This window comes from Convolutriloba macropyga, chromosome 4, assembly GCF_964194025.1.
Source record: "Convolutriloba macropyga chromosome 4, txConMacr16.3, whole genome shotgun sequence".
NCBI classification, from domain to species: Eukaryota; Metazoa; Xenacoelomorpha; order Acoela; family Convolutidae; genus Convolutriloba; species Convolutriloba macropyga.
Genome location: NC_134471.1, coordinates 55,799,676 through 55,820,499, shown reverse-complemented (window position 1 = coordinate 55,820,499; position 20,824 = coordinate 55,799,676). Strand labels below are relative to the sequence as shown.

At 37.9% G+C, this 20,824-nt stretch overlaps 1 protein-coding gene across 1 annotated transcript; it reads right to left on the bottom strand.

The window, feature by feature from the left end:
- Nucleotides 1–1,836: 1,836 nt before the first annotated feature.
- Nucleotides 1,837–18,232, bottom strand: LOC142338532 (uncharacterized). Its single transcript, XM_075388318.1, has 3 exons — nucleotides 18,039–18,232; nucleotides 9,855–9,953; nucleotides 1,837–2,168 (listed from the first exon to the last, which is right to left on the bottom strand). Exons 1-3 carry the CDS (start codon nucleotides 18,205–18,207, stop codon nucleotides 2,041–2,043), a joined length of 396 nt encoding a protein of 131 aa, XP_075244433.1. The 5' UTR covers nucleotides 18,208–18,232; the 3' UTR covers nucleotides 1,837–2,040.
- Between the last annotated feature and the right edge of the window lie 2,592 nt (nucleotides 18,233–20,824).

The following is a 20,824-nucleotide window of genomic DNA, read 5'->3' as shown; positions in this document are numbered from 1 at the left end:
GCTTTTTTGGATGCATTTTTCAAGATTAAAGATCGAATTACAGTTTTCGAATTTTTCCTTCACTGAGAACAAGAATTAAGTTTGTGATATTAGTTAAACCGACGTGGTAAAAAATGCTAAGAATCTTTGCAGCTAGGGTTCACAATTTTTATTAAGACCACTTTGAAGGAACAAGTTCATTAATTGCTGTTAACATTTTTTTCAAAAGAGCTGCGATTCTCTTTAAATTAGCAAATTAATGGTAGTTTTGGCTGTGTTATTACTTAAATAGTCACGTGCACATTTTAAAACGCCGAAAGTCTGCATTTCCAGAAGTTAAAATGCCATAATTTGTTACCTAGCCAGAAGTTGACCGTTTTCACTTTAAAACATGCGCGTTTGGTGTTTTACGCATGGTTACGACTCTGCAGAAGTCACTTCGAAATTCTGACTTCTTATCTTGAACCGCTTCTCGGTTCACGAGAAACGCCAGAATTTCTCACTGACTTCAAGCAGATTCAGGTTACCATTACTTAATTGCTTGCACTAAGAACAGCTCTCATTTGAACAACTTTCGCTACAGTTTCTTTGACAAGATAGCAGGGATATGTTTAGTTCTCCTTTTTGGAGTTGTTTTGTTCCTCAATCAGTTAGTCTTAATAATGGCTGATCTTGTTGGCTCTTTTGAAGTCAAATTTTAAAGCTTAAATTAGTTCATTCATTTCTTTAACAACCGTGTTGCTATTTTAAAAACGCCAGTAATTCCTTGGCTTCTGCGGTGAGCATTTCTGTCCTATTTGTATTTGTCTTTTTGATTGCTCATTGGATGCCTGTTGAGATATATTGAAAAAAAATTGTTTATTTATATGTTCGATCATTTCTGTTAACGTATTTTTTGTCTATCTTTATTGTGATTTGAATTATTTAGTGAACAGAGGCCTTGCGGTTGATTGTTTTGAAAACAGACCACAGCCATCATTCTGAAAAGAACCAGGCCGTACAATTCGTATACACCTACGCTTCATCAATCGTTAAACTTAACTGAGATAATCATCCATGGCGAGGTTAAGCTTTAAGTTAATAATTTTCATACATTGATTATTATTTGAAGGGTTGGAACTTCATGTTCGAACACATTACCGATTCTCATTGTACTTCATAAAACTTGAGATCCAAAATAGAAAAATTACAAATTATGTTTTTCTTAATTGTACGGATTTAGATTACATCAAAGACGTAATGATAGCCCCATTTATCAGCGTTAGTTGTGAGAAACAAACAGAATAACCATTTAGGTGATGGCCAAAACAGTCATTCATTTTAAAAAAAGCATGTCGAGTTTGTTCTTGGTTTTTTTGAAAATAAGCAAACCATTTTTCAGTGCCCAGTCGATATCGCATAACTTCTAATTTCAGGCTTTCTACCGCGATGCTTTTATTACTCGAAAAACCCAACAGTTCATTTGGCGGCCAAGTGTCAAATTCAACTGAGTTCCCGATAACCGGAGATCTATTATTTGCAAGCCACAAAATATCCGATCAAAACTTGATTGAGCATTTTGGTGGTGAAAGAAAAGCGTGGAAAGTTCGATGACCATCAGAAGTGAAATCTTCAGCAGTACATAACTTTCAGAGGCAAATATTTTTTTGGTAATTCACACGTTTTATAGCAATTAATGAATTGAAATGCTGACTAAAACATGCCTAAATGCTGACTAAAACATGCCTAAAACATGAAATGTTGACTAAAACATGCTGACTAAAACATGCCTAAAACATGAAATGTTGACTAAAACATGCTGACTAAAACATGCCTAAAACAGGTTCGCAGCACCTTGCTGACTCCTTGCCAATAAAACGAATTTAGAATACCTCTAATTAAATCGATTAGTTCGCTCATTATTCAAGTCTCAATATTCGCTATCAATATATCACAATCTTAACCTCAGCGTACAAATTCTTCATGTGAGCATATTAATACAGTAATCCAGTCATTCTGTTAAACGTAACGTCTGTTGTAGATAAAATGAGTTTGTGTACTTGGTGAATGTGTCTGATAGTGTTAACCCATTTGCCATGGCTTGAGACGACAGTTTTCGTGAAGTCCTTTGTATTCGTAATTTACTGGCAGGTCGTACTTGTCAAGGTAGTTCTGCTCCGCATCTTCAAGACAACGTCGCATGTGCACCACTGAAAAAATTAAATACAAATTTCCGCTTTGAAATCGGATGCAATATGTTAACGTCTACCCTCAAACCACGCACAGGAGATTGGAAAAAATAGTAATAATTAATAATATATTGTTTGATAAAAGTAGTCTCCCCCTAACCGTTCCAAATTATGCGTTGTTACACAGCGCGTTACAGAAAAACAGCATTAAAAATCCATATCCAGCAGACTGCCATAGTATGAAATCCACTACGAAGGGCCATAGTATAGATTAACACCGCCTAAGTAAAGGGTTGCAGTCGGATGAGCGGATACTTTGTCAACTATGTTCAGCGAAATTATATAGCTGACAGATTATTAGAAAAAGCTATAACACATTTGCAGTAGTAAAATACCGATGATAAAAGAACCAGAGAGCAATTGTTAAAAGAAAACTGCTGCTGGACTAAATTGAAAACATGGTATCAGGTGTTAATTTCCTCCATTAAACCTTAAATTATGAGATGTCCTTAACTGATCATAAATTATTCAACAAGACGGCTCTTGCGAAACTGTGCGTAGCACAGCATGTTCCAATATGTCTCAAGTTAGACCAAAGAATTTCTTCGTTTTGAGAGGAAAAGCCATTTTAACCTTTTTTAAGCAAATTTGCCAATGAAAAATGAAATACAAAATCCTCATTTGATATAATAAGAGATATTAAACTCCACACATTGTCAATTATTCTGCAACATAAAGCAACTCTTCGGAATATAGAAATTCAACAAGCTCAATCAGTCGCTAATAAAATTTGACAAACACGGTCAGTAATTGGGAACACCGACATGGACAGAAGTGAAGCGTGTTTTAAAACAAACACGGACAGAAGTGAAGCGATGTTTACACACTAGAAGTGGCAAAAATGACCGTTTTTCTCTCATCTAACTTTTTTCTATTTGGAAATATGCCCAAGAGATAAAATCTTTATTAGTTAGACTCAAGATCCAGTTGAAAATTTCTCTCAGCCAAATGTTACGAAAATCAGGAAGTCATCAAAAGTTTTTGTTGATCGTAGTTTACCCATTTTTGTAAGAACTTAAATTATTTTCGACTAATTCCGACAGTTTCTAATTTCTAACAATCAAAATTTTACGAGATAAACTGACAGAGAAAATTATTTTAAAAAATTCGTACTGAAATGCTGGAGTTTTTTATTTTGCTACCAGAAGCCGTTGGCTCATGTAATTAGATATTTATTGAATTTTGAGCTGAATGGAAGAAGTACGTTTTAAAGTAAACCAAGCATAAGTTGACAAGACGGTTGCAGTGTTTACAGTTTACAAAGACATTTTTTCCACAATGACTATTTATTCTGTTCATCTTGTTACAAAATCAACTTGGCTGATGCTAGCCATATAGAACCCATAAGAAATTAGTGGACTTGGCTTTGAAATTTGCAAAAAAACCTATCTCAATAAAAAAGCTACCTGTTTTTCATTTGAAGTAAAAATGTGCAAAGTACTATAGAATACGAAACTAATTAAACTACGAATCAAAAGAAAACCACCCGAGCAGCGGAAACTTCAAGGTTATATTAATGTTGAAGTGAAGAGTTTGAAAAAGATTTCTTTTTCGTTCTTCCCTCTAGTGGTTGCCCTTCCAGTATTTATGTTTTTGAATGTCCCTTAAAAAAACCAAATTTGGAAATGTAAGTCATATAAAAAATTCAAAATGACGCCAGACTACAATGAGAACAGAATAAAATGCATATCATCAATTAGCGCAGAAAAAGATATACATGATTTTCTACTAATTTTTTTTCCTGATTTGAGTTTGTTTTTCATTTTATGAAAAATATACTGGTAATATTGTCACGTTTTTTTCACATCTGTTGAATGAAATTGGCAGTAAACCGAAGGCAGTTTTAGTTTAATCTTGGGCAATCAATTTTCTTAGTTTAAAAAACGAATGATGTTCCAATACCTTTCCCGTTAAATCAAATAGTCCATAATAAAGAGACTCTATTTCGCATGCAGTTTGATCCAGCAGCAAGAGAAACCCCCGAAATGATTAAATAATTTTTTGAACTTTTCCACTTCTTCGCTAGTACATTTTTTCTGCAAATTTATTTGCATATTAATTAGGAGACCTAATCAAAAGACAAAAAACGGTTTTCAAATTGGTTTAAGAATACGAAGAAAGAAATTAAACCTTTCTTTTCTTTATAAAAATTTATTGCTGTTTATTCAGTTTTTTTTATTCCCAAGTTCCAGGAAATTTTTTTGCTGAACTAAAAATATTTAGAACTTCAAAAAGTGAACATCCAAAATGCGTATTAAAAAGAAGAGAAAGAGCGGAAGAAGTTTAAATTATTTATTTTAAAATTCCTTTCGAATTGTTAATTATTATACTGAAATTTCCTCTTTGTTTTGTTTTCAAATGACTTTCATAATCAACTATACTTAGAGTTGTATAATTAATTTAGCAACACTAACTAGAGCAATTTGTTTTAGCATAATTCAAAATCTTCCTCGACCCCTCCCCTACACCAATTTTTTTCCTCTCCAATTTTATTGAACAGCTTTCTTTATTCAACGTGCAATAAAATTTGTGTTTTTAAAATTAAAATAAAAACTAGCCTATAAGGTCTACAAAATGCTGCTTCTCTGTTTTTCTCTAGGATTCGTAAAAAAGTGAAAATTTGGCCGAAGAAAAAAAGCTGGCCAGAAATGTATTTCCCGGTTTCCAAAAAAAATGTTGGAACAGTTAAAGAAAAGAGAAGTCACTGTAACAAATTAAGACTTAAATGGGAAACAGATTAGTACAACGCCTGAACAAAACTCATTCCAGTAAAAGCGAAAATCGCCGCAATGAAAATATTTGTGGAAAAATTACTCAGAATGAAAGAAAAAGAATTTGAAGGGGGCGTGAAAAACACCAAACAATGACTTGCTTCAGTAGGTAGCAATAATATAGCTGGCAAATTGCCGAAACAGCTGCGATATAGACTTACGTGATGTAGAATATCGATAGTAACTTTTTGATGTACTTGTCGAGTTTTTTAAAACACGTTTTCAAAGTAAACATTTCCCTTCAAAACCATTCTAATTCTTTATTTGATTTTGGACTTCATGATCCACTATTAACAATAATCAATAAATAGGAGACCTATATTGACCTATAAACGTAAAAGTAGCAAAAGAGCAGTGAAATAGCAGCATGAAAAGATCATCAAAATAGCTCTTTTGAGGTTTGTGGCCCAAAAACATAAACGAAAAATATAACCGACTAAACGTCGGAAGAATTGCTCTCGAACGACTAGTGGGAGCTCAAATCAATTGCAGCCTGCTTCAGTGGGGGGGGGGTGAAGGAGGGGTATCCTAAATGGGAGAAAGAAGTTCAATAGTGGGCTTCAAATAACCATTAGAGGTTAACATATACCACTAAGATTTAAAGTAAAAAATGGCACCAGTTTCGGCGCGCTTTTCATTTGACTTTTAGTATTAAATTGCCACCAATTGAATTCAGCTGCTTGAAATTGTGATTGAGAGAGAATTTTAGTTCACGCGAAACGCAAAAAGTCAAGGGCGTAAAAGTCACTCGAAAAGTCAAAATTGTCAAGCAAAAATTTTGCATAAAAAAGACACAGACACACACGTTTACAATAATTGCTATGAACTTCGTTCAAGAGCAATTAAAAAGAGCGTCAGACGACGAAACAAAAACCAAGATCAGCGCAATATAGCCACTCTCAGTTTACAGTTTGAAAGCTATAAAAGAAGAAATTTTTGAGCAAAATCATAGACCAGGAGATTGGGTGGTGGGAGAGGAGGGGAGGAAGTAGTAGGAAGAGGGTCAAAATCTAAGCCCTTAATAAATACCATGAATATGTCTGTTAAACAATTTCGGAGTATCGCATAATTAGAGGCTATGAGGCTGTTAGGCTCTAAGAGAACTTAACGCCTCCCGGTCTTTACCTGTTTTTTGAGGACGAAAAGGCAAAAGTCGGTAATACAAAAAATCGCATTAAAAATAGCACCAGGACTAATCTAGTTGCTACGAATTACCTTTGAGAGCACTTAAAATCAAACGAAAACACACGACTTAACCAAAAATCACTCAAAGTCTACAATTACCTGGCGCTTTAAATTCTGTTCTTACATGCACCAAAGAAGTTCCCAATTTGTTTAAAAACGACCAAAACTGTGCATAAATATGAATATTTTAAAATAGTCCTGCTTTTAATCGCTCCTTAACTGAGCATCTTTTCATCTTGAATACTAATTGTTAAGAAATGTTAATCATAGAGGGTAAAATAATGAGGGTCAAATGATAAGGGTAACTTATCATTTGACCCCCATTATTTTATCGTCAATGATTAACATTTCCTAACGATCAATATTCAAGATGTAGAGATACACAGTTAAGGAGTTAGGTAATTAATAGACAAAGTTAAGAGATTCTTGGGGATTGGTATAGGCGTTTTGGGTGAAAAGTTATCTGGATGAAATGATTTAGGAGTGAAATGACGCGGGTCCAATGAATCGGGGTGAAAGGACAAAAGAAGTGAAAAATCAAAGAAAAGAAAAACTGATAGAGTAAAGCGTAGACTGCAACAGCCAAATATACAAGCCTTCCAGCTGACAATTTAACTTTTCATCAAACTTTCGGCATTTTTAACCTGATAATTGAACGTGGTTGAAGTTATCCAAAACTATTAATGTCATTCTATTGTATATGGCACATCAGCTAGAGATGGAGCAGGCCGCGTATGCCATTAACATGTGTGTTTACAAATGTGCTGATATCCGAAAAAGTGAAGAGCAGAAGAGCCAAACACAAGACAAGAGCACAATTAATCTTTTTCTAATTGTGGGAACTAAACTAACCTCCAGTTGATTCCTACGTGAAAAGAAGTTACTACAAAAAAGATAGGTCACCAAATAAAGGTTCGTGCAAAATTTAGTAAGAAACAGTTTTAGAGAAATATCAACAAAACAAAACCCAACAATCTTTTGAAACCAAAAAACTTCACCCACAATTGTTCAACACGCTTAATTTAGTTCCTGCTTTCTCTTGCTTTTCCTTAACACAGCAAGAGAGCATAACAAGACCAAGCGATAGAGACAAGCCAAAAATATTTTGAACACCTACAAAAACACTGCTTCAACCAAAACTAATCTCACCAAAATTATCTACCACCAATAAGAAAGACAATAAAATCTCATCGAAAATGTTATCTTCAAATCCGGCTACACACTCCAAAAACGAAAATGCATTGCCAAATAGATCGATATCAACATTAAAACTTTGAACAAGGGAACTTTCTTAACGTTCAACAACTTTTCCTCTTACAAAATCAATTTAAGACATGTGAATGAAGACAAAAAATGAATTTTAAAAAGGTGAAGTGAGACACAAGAACCTTGAAACCTTGAACAAAGTCGGCAGATTGCCGGAAAATAGCCGCGATAGACGCTCGTGGCTTTCCATGGAATTGAAACAACTAAAGAAAATATAGCAGGCAGATTGCCAGAAAATAGCCGCAATAGCTTCGTAGACCTGCAGTCTCAAAAAGATAATAAAAGAAACAGACCAAAAAACTTTTTTATAGCCTTTTTATCTCATTTTCATTAAGAATCTGTTTAAACTATTGCTACTTCAAATATCCCTTCTAATGCCATCAAATAACCTTCATTTAGAGTGACACGCACTAATTTGACCTTATCTCTGAATTATAGCAAAGAAAAGTCAATTTCAAGAGGAGGTCATTATTGAGAGTGAGTTTAGGTCATGTCTGACCAAAAATCTGTTCACGCGAATGGACAAAAAAGTTCGCTCCGCTAAGAGTGAAAAACGACGTCTCAAACGCAATTCAGTTACAATTGCATGGACGAATGAACAAAAAGCAGACTCGAAGTGATTGTGACGTCATATGGTCATAAAAACTTGACAACGAAATAAAAAAGAAGAAGGCCAACAATAGCCTCAGCTATCGCTTCGCGGCTATTATTAAGATAGACAGATTGGCCACTAGTCATTTATAAAACCAGCAGACCTTTTGGGATTAGATTGGGACTGTCATTTACATGACACATTACGCTCCATAAGTAAAAAACCCGAGGAGCCTTTCCAAAATTAATATTTGAAATCAAGACTAATACCCAAGAATTAGGGCATATACGTTTGACATTACTTAGCTGCACACTAATGATCTTTAGCTAGTAAATGCTCATAAGATTTAAACTTCATTAAGTGAGCTCAGAAGTCATTTTTTCAGTGAGGTAAGTCGCGTAGTTGACCTAAAAGCAGAACAAATGAAAAGCAGAACAAAACGCAGACAAATTTTATTTGATAAGCAGTAGAAATCACTAAAATTGAAAAAAGTCCGTGATCGCAAAAATCATCGATGAATACGACAATCTCGAAAAAAAACAGCAGGACAAGTCCTTGAAATCCAAAGAATTGAACGAAAAACTTAGAACTGCTGTACCTGAACAGCAGATCAGTTGAACAACGCCAGCCAAAAAGATAAACCATCTCAAAAGTTGAAACAAAAATGAAACAAATAAAACAAAAAACAATCATTGCAACAACTCTTGCTTTTACCCTAAAGGCCAAAAATGTGCTAATTATGAACTTTCAGCAGCACTAGCAAAAGCCTTGAAAGAGCTTTAGTGGCCAATAAAATAGCAAAAATCGAGAAAAATGACAAAAACTTAAATTGAAAAATTTGAAGAAAGTATCTTAATTTAGCAGCATTCAAAAATTAACAGCCATTTTTTTTCTTTGGAATCGGCCCAAAAACTTACCTGAAAAACCGTGCACTTACCTGCAATTAGTTTCTTCAAAACCATTTCATTGTCTCCAGAGGCTATCCATTTTCCCAAGTTCAAGCCCCAAAAAGTTGCATTGGCTGATAAAGATCGATAAACGAGGGACAGGACAATTATTTTCAGAAAAATTGACAAAATTTAAAACTTTATCGAAAAAATGCTTTAACTTGTGATAATAAAAATTTGAAAATTAATCCATTAATCCATGGCCAAGAAAAATTTTCCAGTAACTTATAATTAAACGCTAACGGAGGTTTTCCGACCCTTAAGGCTCAAAAAACCTGAATAATGACTATAAATGAATAAATGCCAAAAATTGGGAAAAAATGGCAAAAATTGTCAAAAAGTGCTGAAGTTCATGATGCCAAAACATTGCAAGAGATTCCATTACATCTAAAAATTATACAATAACCTATTTTCAAACCCTTGAGGATGTTCCTTGGCTCTTGAGACTGAAAAAACCTGAAAAACGACAAAAATTTTCAAAAAGCAACTTTGATCAAAAACTTGCTAACATTTGTGACATTAAAAAGTTGAAAATCTATTGCACGGCCAATGAAAATTTGTCAATAACTTATTTTCAACCCCTTAGGAGTTTTTCTGGCCCCTGTGTCCGGAAAGACCTGAATAAGGAAAAATAAATGTCAAAATATTGCAAAAATTGCCCGTTTTGTTAAAAAAATACTAAAATTTGTGATGTTTAAATGTTGAAACAATTCCATTACAACTAGAAACTATGCAGTATTATTATATCCTAGAGGAGGTTCCTTGACACCTAGGGCTAATAAAAATCAAAAATGAAGACATTGAAAGTATCTCTCTAATTAGGTAGACCACCTAGCCAAGAGGAATGCAGCGTGACTTCTCAGCATATCAATTTTTGGTAACTTACAGTCTAAGTTTTTGTTCTCAGAGGTGTTAAACACTTTCTTCACGGCTGCCTCCCAGTCGTCCTCCCACTCCGCCTTCTTGAACATCACAGCCGCCACAGCTGAATAAAAAACATCAGCCTTAATCAAAGACAAGCGAAATATTTCGTTTTAAAACATGTGAGTATTAAACAAGGTGACCGTAAACAGGCAGGCATTACGTTATACAACGATGGAATCCAAACTTTTTAGAAGTTGAAAACAAAAACGTTGCGAGCTATTCCAGCGATTAGTAAAATAATTATCTTCGAACTTAAAAATTTTACAATTAAATCAGTCTCAGAAATTTTCTTCACTTCCGTTAACAAAATCAGAATGATCAATATGAGAGAATTTAAAACTTTCTCAATCATGGCCACATCTTTAGGAGCAAATTTTTTTTCTGCTATGATTAACCAGAACAAACCTTGCATCTCAGAAGGTAGGTTTCAGAAAAAAACAAGGCCAATTAATGCAATTTAAAAAATGAAAAAACAGCTTTTAGCAGATCATCAAAAACATACCCCTTACAATAAAAATGAATGCGCTGACACTTTTTGCGGTCTTCAAATTTTTGCAGAGAGAAATGAAGCAAAAAAACTTTTGCAGTTATATTCTGCTCCCTGAGGAATTAATACCACTCATCTCGCTACGTTCAAATTCATGTATACAATTAATACTCCAATTTGGAGGTAAAATTGACAATAAAGCTTGGCTAGCAAAGAGTTCCTCTGCTAATTAATCGCAACAATTTTGTCACGAACAAATTATGGCTCCAAGCAACTTCAAATATCATAACGTTAAATGGGAGGAAGACAAGTAGTGAATTTGAACTACAAATTCAATTGATTGATAGATTATTTGGAACACCCTTGCTTTGACATGGAAGGCTTAACGCAAAAACTGAAACAGTAAAAACTCTCCATTTCACCGACGAAAAATAGCTAGATTGATCCAGAATGCGCAACAAAAAATGTTCGGTGAACTGACGAGTTCAAAGTATCCAAAGTCACCTGAAACAGAAAAAAAACTTATTTGGTTCAAAAACTGTAGTCAAAAACTTTACCCTAACATTTACCTCCGACACGGATATTAAAATTTTTGAATAAGAGTATATAAAGTATAATATAAGAGTAGCCTAATTGTTGTGATAAACTTATTAAATAGTTTCAGATGGGATTAATGCTAATTGAAAACCATGGTCTACCTGGTTGGAGCTAGCTGTCTTGCCAATCTGACAAGAACTTTGGATCACAAGGACAAACGCATATTTCAACAACTTTCCTACTCGAAGACTGGCCTCTCTCTCAACCCCAGAGCGAAGGACAAGTACAAGACAGTGCAACACCTGTTTCAAAACAAATTTGTGCTCCTAAATCGAAAACGAATAGTCATCTGGCACGACGTGATCAACAATAGCATCACCCCCCACAGAAGTAACAACAATCGACCCCTCTTCCCCGAGCAACTGATCGAAATCCTCAAGAAGCTCAACTCAAACGGGCAGATTGAGGCCATAGTCTACACCCGCCGAGCTGGTACCCCTGACTTATCCATCGACCTCCGACAAACCGGCATCCTCATTCTAGAAGCAACCAAAAACCTCAGCTCAAGAAGAAAACAGGCAAATTTTGAATATCTTTACAAGTTAACCCAGGTACACCCCGAAACCCACATCGATCTCAAGTTGGTCACCACTATTCTCTTAAACTGTCGAAATCTTCGAAAGCTGATCAAGAAGCGATCGAAGAAGCCGGCAAAGAAGAAACCGAACAAACGCCAAAAGGACAGAAAGAAGAAGCGGGAAAGCAGAAGCAAAACAGCAAGAGCAAACAGAGTAAGTCACTGTTTTCTGATTTTTTCTTTTCTTTTTCCTGGTTAGTGAACCTGGAGGTCTTGTTATCTCAGGATCGCAATCAGAAATTAATAAGGAAACCTCAGTAATAGTACTTACGTTCCCCTAAATCACACTTCCTGTGAACCCGGAGACATTTATTGTCTTAGGATTGCGGAATTGTGTAATTTCCTATCAAATCCTGTGAATCCAGGAGCAATTAGCTTGCTTTGGGATCGCGGATCTGTGTTGGAAAGTCACCCCCTTGGTTAAGGTATAAACCCTTCAGTGAATCCGGAGGTTTCAATTGTTACCTAGGAATTGCGACTGGTTTATAAAACAACCGAGATGACTCGATCAAAACCTGAAAGCACCTGAAACGTGCTCCCTCCCCATCAGTAACAAAAGTGCAGTGTTCAACTGTGTCTCGTGTGACGACTCCATGCACCTGACCCCGAAATGCAGTGGAATGAGTGAAAAAGCCATATATGGACTACAGGAAATCCGACAAAATGTCTTGCTGATATGTAACGACTGTGTGCAGAACTACCAACGAGACCGAGTTATAGACAACTTGGCATCCAGCAGAGAATCCCCAGACGTGGCGGAAACAGCAGAGCTTTGATGAAGTCAAATTTGAGATATCCAAAATCCGAGCGGAAATCAAGTCCCTCCCCGCCCGAGCCGACAAAACGAGCCGTGCGTCAACCAGCACAGCCGATCATCCGAGAAAAGCCAACATTCGATGTAAGTAAAGGAAATCCTCGCCCACATGGATATCGACTGCCCAATGGATGATGTAAAACGCGTTGGAACCTACGAAAATGAGAAAACGAACCATAATTGCAAAATTCTCCAGTGAACATCATCGGCGACTTGTCCTGCTGTCCGCCCACAAACTTGCAACCTACGATAAACCAATTTTCGTGAGCCGAGAACTCAGTCCGGACGAGAAAAAGCTTGAAAATGCTCTGTTGATCAAGCGCAGATACCTCATAGATGTCGAGAAAATAGCCCTAAAAGACTTGCGAATTCGCAATCTGAAACTGCAGAAAAAAGAAAACAAGAAATGGATGGACGTTGATGTCACTCCTACTGGCAGCAGCTCACCTCCGGAACAAAATTGACTACAAAATAAAAACAAACTCCAAATACTCAGTTTCAATAAGCGAAGTCTGCTTGACTTCCAAAGGCGACAAATTTTTGCCAATGAAATAACAAAGAGGAACTACGATGTACTCTGTCTCACGGAAACCTGGTTAACAAGCGATGTACTTGACAATGCACTCTTTCTTACCGGATACACAATCCACAGAACTGACCGACCTACCGAAAACCATAACTCAAAACACGGAGGAGTTCTCATTGCGGTGAAAGACATTCCTCACTACAGACTGAAAAACACAACGCACTCGGAAAGTGTATCGATTGCGTTACAAACTCCAACTGAATCACTTGTAATTTGCTGCATGTACAACCCTCCTAAATCTAGCCCTTACAGGGCACCAGCCAGTCAAATCCACGAAACCCTGGAAGAAATCGAAAAACAGATGAAACAACGAAACAACGGGATAATTACACCTTAATTGTCAGCGGCGATCTCAACCTCCCTGGAGCTGATTGGAACAGCATGCTCTCAGATGATGACTACGACTTTTCGCTTCTCAACAACTTTGAAACCCACCAACTTCAGCAAATTCTGCCTTGCAAACGAAATCAATCACTGGATGTATGCCTCACCCAATCGCCTGAGAGCATTGAACTCGCCGAAGTCGACAAAAACCTAACACGGGATTACTCAATCAACGGAAAGAGATGCTCCGACCATCAAGCATTCCGGACAACCATTTCCATCGACATATCAGCTACGAAACCAGCCCCCAAAGTGAAACATGCATATCACAAGGTGGACTGGAAAGAATTTAACAGCCACCTCAGAGACCATACCTTTTCACCCTAGTGCTTCAGCAACGTCGATGAACTTGTTGACCAATGGTACCTATGGATCGAAAAGATAATTGAGATACTAATCCCCCGTGTCACCCAGCACCGAGCAAACCTTCCCCCATGGATTTCCTCTGCCACATCACACGAACTCAAGATCCTCAGAACGATGAAAAGAAAATACGAGAGAGCACCGACCCTCAACCTCCTGATAAAGATAAAACGACGCGAAAAACTCCTCAATGAGCAAATCCTGACAGATCAGGCAGTCTATGAAGACAACTCTTCAAAAGCCGCCGAATGTCTGACCTACAGAAATACCTGAAATCCCTACGCAAATCAAAACACTTCCCTGATGAAATGTACTACAATGTGGTGCAAAATGGACAAGAAACAAAGAAAACAGCCACAACCGATAGTGAAAAGTGCAATCTCTTCAACGACTTCTTCTCCGACGTTTTCACCAAAGATGGTAAAATCAACGAACCCTCAGTCTACCCAAAACAGAGACTCAACTACCTCAGAATTTCAGAAGAAGAAATCGAAAGACAACTGTTGGGCCTCCAGGCAGACAAAGCGTGCGGCCCAGACAACATCGGAAATATACTCTTAAAAAACGCCCCAGCTTTGGCAAAATCTATCAAACTTATCTTCCAAACCTGCCTTAATAAAGGAAAATTCCCGGAGAGCTGGAAAACAAGTGAGATCACCCCGATCTACAAAGAAAACGACAAAGCAGACATCACACAGTATCGACCAATAAGTATACTGAAGAACGTCTCAAAAGTCTTCGAGAAAGTCATCTTCGAACGGCTTTACCCACCAATAGAAAGAACTCTCTCTGACTCCCAACACGGTTTCAGAAAGAAACGATCAGCAGTCCTTCAACTCATCCTCTTCACAGACGAACTATACCAGCAACTTGAATCGAAAAAATGCAATGACATTCGAACTGTATGTTGACTTCAGAAAAGCCTTTGACAAAGTAGCGCACAAAAGACTCATCCAGAAGCTCGAGAATATTGGCCTCGGAGGAAAGCTACTCCAACTACTCGAAAGCTATCTCACAAACCGAACGCAACGCGTCAAAATTGGAACAAGCAAATCAAAGACCAGAAATGTAACCAGCGGAGTACCTCAGGGATCAATTTTGGGGCCTCTGATGTTCATCATCTACATTGACGATCTCCCCGAAGAAATCTCAGACATCCCGGCCTCCGGATACGCGGACAATTTCTAAGCAATTACACACGGTGAACACGAATGCGAGACCACTCTCGGGGAAATACAGAAATGGAGCAAAGCAAACCATTTGGACCTAAATGTTAGCAAAAGTAAAACTCTCCTCATCAGAGGGGATCTAGCCGAGCGTGACGAGGCAGGTCTGGAAACCGTTGCCACCCAAAAAGATCTCGGAGTCGTAATGTCTCGAAATCTCTCTTGGAGCGCAAACTGCCAACTTAGAACAACCAAAGCGTGGAAAGCCTTCTACACATTCAAACGAAATGTTTCGAGCAAACCTCAATGGAAACGAAACTGAACGCTTACATAGGATACGTAGTGCCCGTACTCACTTACGCCTCCCAAGTCTGGTACCATTCGAAGACTGACATGAAATCAATCGAGAAGATCCAGCAAAAGGCAACAAAGTGGATATGCGGTGGAAACGACGAATACCATCAAAGACTCGAAACACTGAAAATACTCCCACTCTCCATGTACATGGAAATGCACGATGTCCTCTATCTCCTCTCAATCCTAGAAGGCAATTACTACGTCCCCGAAGACAAACTGCCAACGCGAAAAGAAAACGAAACAAGACAAAAGCAGGAATTTGAACTCCCCAAACACCGACTACATAAATCAGACGAAAATTTCTTCTTCAGAGCCGCAAAGCTATTCAACATCATCAGTAGGACAACGGAGAAGCCAATGACGAAGAAACTTCTGACAGAGATGTACCAAAACTATTTCCACAGAAGCTACAACGAACTCGACAGCTGCACTTGGAGACTTCTAAGCAACTGTGGAATCTGCAATCCAATGAAAAAACTCGTGCCAAACGAAAACTGAAAGATTCCACACCCGAGGGCTCCGACCCTAAAGACTCTCCTACTATTACTACTACTACTACTATATCAGATACCATAGTCACACAGCCAACCCAAATAGAAATTAATCATTTTTATTTAATATCTGAACATAATTGCTTCTGAACATTTTTTTGGAAAAATGAAAAAATTGAGCTGTTTGTATTCTTTACCAACTTAAGATAGCCTTGGGCAGCAGAGGTTTGTATTCATACTGATCACTAGTCGATGGCCTAATCACAGCCATCCCTCGCCAAAAATGGCGGAGGATGTGAATTCAGTATGTTCGCAGCAACCTACATCCTCGCAGGCAAAGAAAACAGCTTCAGAGGAGAGCGAAGCTTAATATCCCTATTTCGGAGAGAAGCTATCTCTCTTTAGAATTCCGATTTTGTCCCGTAATTGATGGCAAGCAATTTTCCGATATATTGGGTTCACTAATTTCGAAAAATCTAGAGGTTTCAGTGGTAGATCGACATAGAAAGGATAGTTTGTTTTGAACACCTTTCGTAAAATAAGCGTAAGCGTTCTGAGGGAATTTTTGGCGAAATGGGCCAATTTCTGAATAGTCTTGACATTTACTTTGCGAGTCATTTAGGTATTCACCGCAGGCTGGCTGTGATCCATTAACTTAACCTAATACGCGTGTACCTTCTGGAATCTCAAATTCAGTGGCGCAAAGAGTTCTAGCGCTTTCTCTTTTAGATGTGGTTTTATAATAAGTTCATTTAAAGGCATCAAAACATGGATCTGTGTTACGCAATGACTAACGAGATTCTGCAGCATTGCCATTATCTACAAACAACTTCTGCATGACATCTTCAAGGGAGCATTGATATCGCAGACAGCATACTTTATACATCGCCATTGAGTTGTGCCCTCCTTTGAAAGTAATTACATTCCATTCGAACAGAGTGCTGGGTAGGAATTATATAAGCGTAGGATATATTGCGTCGAAGATAAATGGACCAGATCTACGGATATTTTCAGGGGCTAACTTTATGCTAAGGTTATTGAAAGCATTTTTTTTGCATCGATCAAAGTAAAGTATCTGTTTGAATGAATGAATGAATGAATGAATGAAATAAGTAAATTACATTCTGAAATAGAACAAACAAAAGGTTTAAATATAACGTAACGTATATAACGTAATGTATAATGTAGCTATTAAATATGGAGTTAATAGCTATTAAATAAGTGTAGTTAGTCTAGTAATGGAATAATGCACTACAGATGTCAGTTCTCGTTATCAGATTGGTTCTCTAGGAGGTTCCGGATATCTTCTAAGTCATGAACTACCGTGTAGTTTTTTGAGTTTAATAATTTCTTGGCTCGGCGTGGCTTCTTTGGTTTCGAGTTATCGTTTATAATTAGTGGGGGTTTCACGAGTGCTCTTGCCGCAATTTTTAGAGCTTCTGAGTGGGCAATCTGATGTTTTTCGGCAAGGTGTGGCGCCAATTTTTCCTTCTCTGAACGTTTAACGTGGCAGTTAGAAAATGGGCAGGTGAATACAATTTTGTGGTGAATAATGACATGTTTCTTCATATGGCTGGGCCTGTTGTTTTTGTATCCGCAGTCGTTATATTCAAGGGTGTTGCCGGATTTCTCAAATCCTTTACCAAGTGACTTGTCGTTTCTACTTAGTTGGAAGTAGAAACCGTTAGGAATGCTGTCAGATTGTGATAAAATTCATCTATATCGCCTTCTAAGTATCCGTTTCATCTTGCATGAAGCATGATCAAAATTCATGTATGGCAAAATAAATCCCGCATTTTTGGTGCAATTTACAATTGACATTGTTTCAATTCAACTAGTCATTGCTTCGACAAAAATTTGCCATCCTTGCTTTAGGATTCCTGTACTGTTTTGCACCGATTTGCTACTCCGATATGTCAGCTTTTGGTGATGTTTGAATTTTCCACTCCGTAGATAATACGCCAAGTACATTTGTTCTCATCGTTGTGCCACATATTAAAATAACCCCAACAGACTTTAGAAACCATGCTTTTACAAAAATGTCCTTCGCACCATGAATGAGCTTTAATCCCTTGGTTATGCGAAATTTGACGGACGAAATTTTTCATCTGCCTTCACTAACCCATTCTAATTTTTACTCAATTCACCTCAACTGCATTGACGAGTAAAATTTTCTTAGCACAGTTTAGATCTGGGAAGTCAAGGGTGTATATATACCTTCTCGAAAGTGATTTATAAACATAGCAGACTAAGGGCGCAATAGATAGCACCATAATTTTAAATCTTTAATATAGCAAATCGCAGTAATTCATAAAATCACAAACCATCCCACTGAACTTGCTGAACTCTCGAAATTCTGAACTTGTCCCTCACGTGTGCTTGATAGTAGTACCACGCTACAGAACCAGTGGCCCCTGCTGCCAGGGCTGAAAACCACACAGTCTTGTAATGCCTCCAAAACATACCTTTCAGCTGTGGCCGAGGAAGAGCCATTGTTCTGAAATAATACAGCAAAATTAACAGACTGGGAAAACTTAAAAAGGAGTGAATCAAAGCTTGAAAAACTGTTGCATCGTCAAGATAGGCCTTTAAGAAAAACGACAACGCAGTCAGAGCTCTAGACTGAATAAAAACAAACATAGCCGGCAGATTGCCGGAAAATAGCCGCGATAGACGCTTTTGGCGTTATATGAATTGAAACAACTATAGAAAATAGACAGATCGACCACCAGTCCTTTACTAGACCACTAGACTTTTTGGGTTAGCTTCGGACTGTCATTTTTATGAGACACATAAGCTCTATAAGGAGAAAGCCCTAATAGGTTTTTCAAAATTAGGATCTTTTCCATTTGTGCCGCCTCAGCTTAGTGGGCGCATATTATTTGCAACCCCCAGATGCACGTGCTATATTTGGGGGGGGGGGGATTTCAAGAATTAGGGCATATGTTTGGCACTACTTAGATGCACACTTTTGACCTTTAATAAGTAAATGTTCATAAAATTTAAAGTTTCATTAGTGAGCTCAGAAGTCATTTTTTTGAGTGAGGTAAGTCATTGAAAAAGTCCATTCCAAGAAGTCACGGTAAGACAAAACAAAAATCTGTTTGACGAAGTGAAAAAAAATTAGGAGCGCTATAATAGCCGCCTAGAATTGAGGACGCCGCTATTAAAAAATGTTTTTCTTCAGCTGCACAGGACAATCCAATAGATGAGTAGTGATCCCCTACTATGAGACATCACAGCATCGTATGTAATTTTGAGAACAAGGTACTATCGCTTTAGAGCTGCGTCTTTAGAGCAATCTCTGGATTTATGAACCTCGTCTCCCCTCCCGCACTATGGCAGTGCATGAACTATCAATGTCAGTTGGCCGTTTGGAACCACGACACTCTCTTAAGCATATAAAATATGAAAGACAAGGCACTAAAATTCTTTAGGGCTGCGTCTTTAGAGCAATCTCCGCATTTATGTATCTAGTCTCCCCTCCCGCACTATGATAGTGCATGAACTATCAATGTCATTTGGCCGTTTGGAGATGCGTATGTACTCTCATGCGTATGTATGTTATTACGTCCGAGTAAGGTTCGTCTTTCTAGCAATTTTGCTAGCCAGCTGTTTCATAGTGCCCGTTGGGGACGGTCCTGCTCTCACCATCCAGAAAACACGACCGGAACGAAGCCTTCCCGACGTCAAGCATTTGTTGCTCATACTTGAGGCACTTCGACTACTCATATTTGTACGCTTCTACGGAATTTTTTGGTTATTACTTGTCCATTGGTTTAAAAATTTTCACATCGAAGAAATAACAACCCCATAAGCCATTCGCTTCAATGTCTAGTTGCGCGTTTTCATCAGTGCCAGTAGTTTTTCGTATAAAGGAATGGCCTTGAAGCAACTGTAGAGTGAGCTTAACCTCGAGATCATAACAAGCGTAAAACATGATCTAAGCAAAGTAGTCTCGGATTTCGTTGTCTCACGTGTGCACACCCACCCTTCGCAGTGGAGACGTGATAGGGTGATTTTTTCACCACATAGACAATTAATGGGCGTATTTGCGGCCTCGATGGTATATCAAACGCAAAGCCCTTCTCTAAATTTGAATTCGTTAGCGCAAACCGTAGCGTTTAAGCTGTAGAGCTGTGAGCCAGTTCGAGGCTACTTTTTCCAAAGTCATTTCTGTCTTCTGGCGTTGCTCGGTCTGAATTATTTCCATAAGATTCTTCTTACGAGATCGAATTTTATCAGGCGTGCGGTGCGTTGGTTGTGCGTTATGCGTTCTCAGGTGAAACGCGAATTTGCTCGATCCTCATCTTCAAGAGGAGCGAATGCGGTCGGAGAGGCGACGTACTTCGTTTCGTATTCTATCGGTTCCCGGACTGGAAAGGATTACAATTGCCATAAGGCATAGGAGAGTCAAAGAACGACGGTAGGACGTGCATTTGGATGGTGGCCTCCTTGGTTTTGAAGACATTCCGTGAGTTTGGCGTTGTCTTGGACAAGAAAATTTTTTATTTGTGTCTCGCTTCTTGTGAGGCATGCAGAAACGTTTTAAGGGGATGCTTTTGTTTTTTGTCTCATACGCTTTCTCACTGCCATTTACAGATCCTAGAACACGGCAGCTGCCAACAATTATAACTGCCGTCAACTCAAACAACCTTAGAGCTATGCTCTTTGAGGCCTATATCATTATTTGAAGCTCTAGATTAAAAGTAATTATCGGCATTTGTCAAAAAAAACCTCTAGCGTACGCGCCAAAGCACTCAATAGAAGACAAATTCAAGGAAGCCCATTTTCTAGCAGACATACATAGACACAGACATTGAAGTTATTTTGCCAACAGTTCTCCAGTCAGTAAGTGGGCCCAGTCCTCACAAGGCTCGGTCATACAACGAAATAATTGTTGTTGTGGTTTCGCATCTTCTGTCACAGGGTTCTCTTTCCCAGTCATCAAGTTTTAAAATTGTATTAACTTATTTCTACAGAGACAGTAATCAGAGAGCAGATTCAGTGTGCAGTTTTTGTTTTTACAGTATTTCTCGTTGACAAAATGTCACATTATTGATATTTTTCAACGTATTTGTCCGTTCTATTCACACGTCAATAATTTCTG

Coding starts and splice junctions, on each gene's coding strand:
- LOC142338532 (XM_075388318.1), bottom strand. CDS start 18,207: ATGGCTCTTCCTCGGCCACAGCTGAAAGGTATGTTTTGGAGGCATTAC. Junction 9,954..18,038: donor TCAGCAAGTTCAGTGGGATG/GTTTGTGATTTT, acceptor TTTTTTATTCAG/CTGTGGCGGCTGTGATGTTC. Junction 2,169..9,854: donor TGAGAACAAAAACTTAGACT/GTAAGTTACCAA, acceptor TAATTTTTTCAG/TGGTGCACATGCGACGTTGT.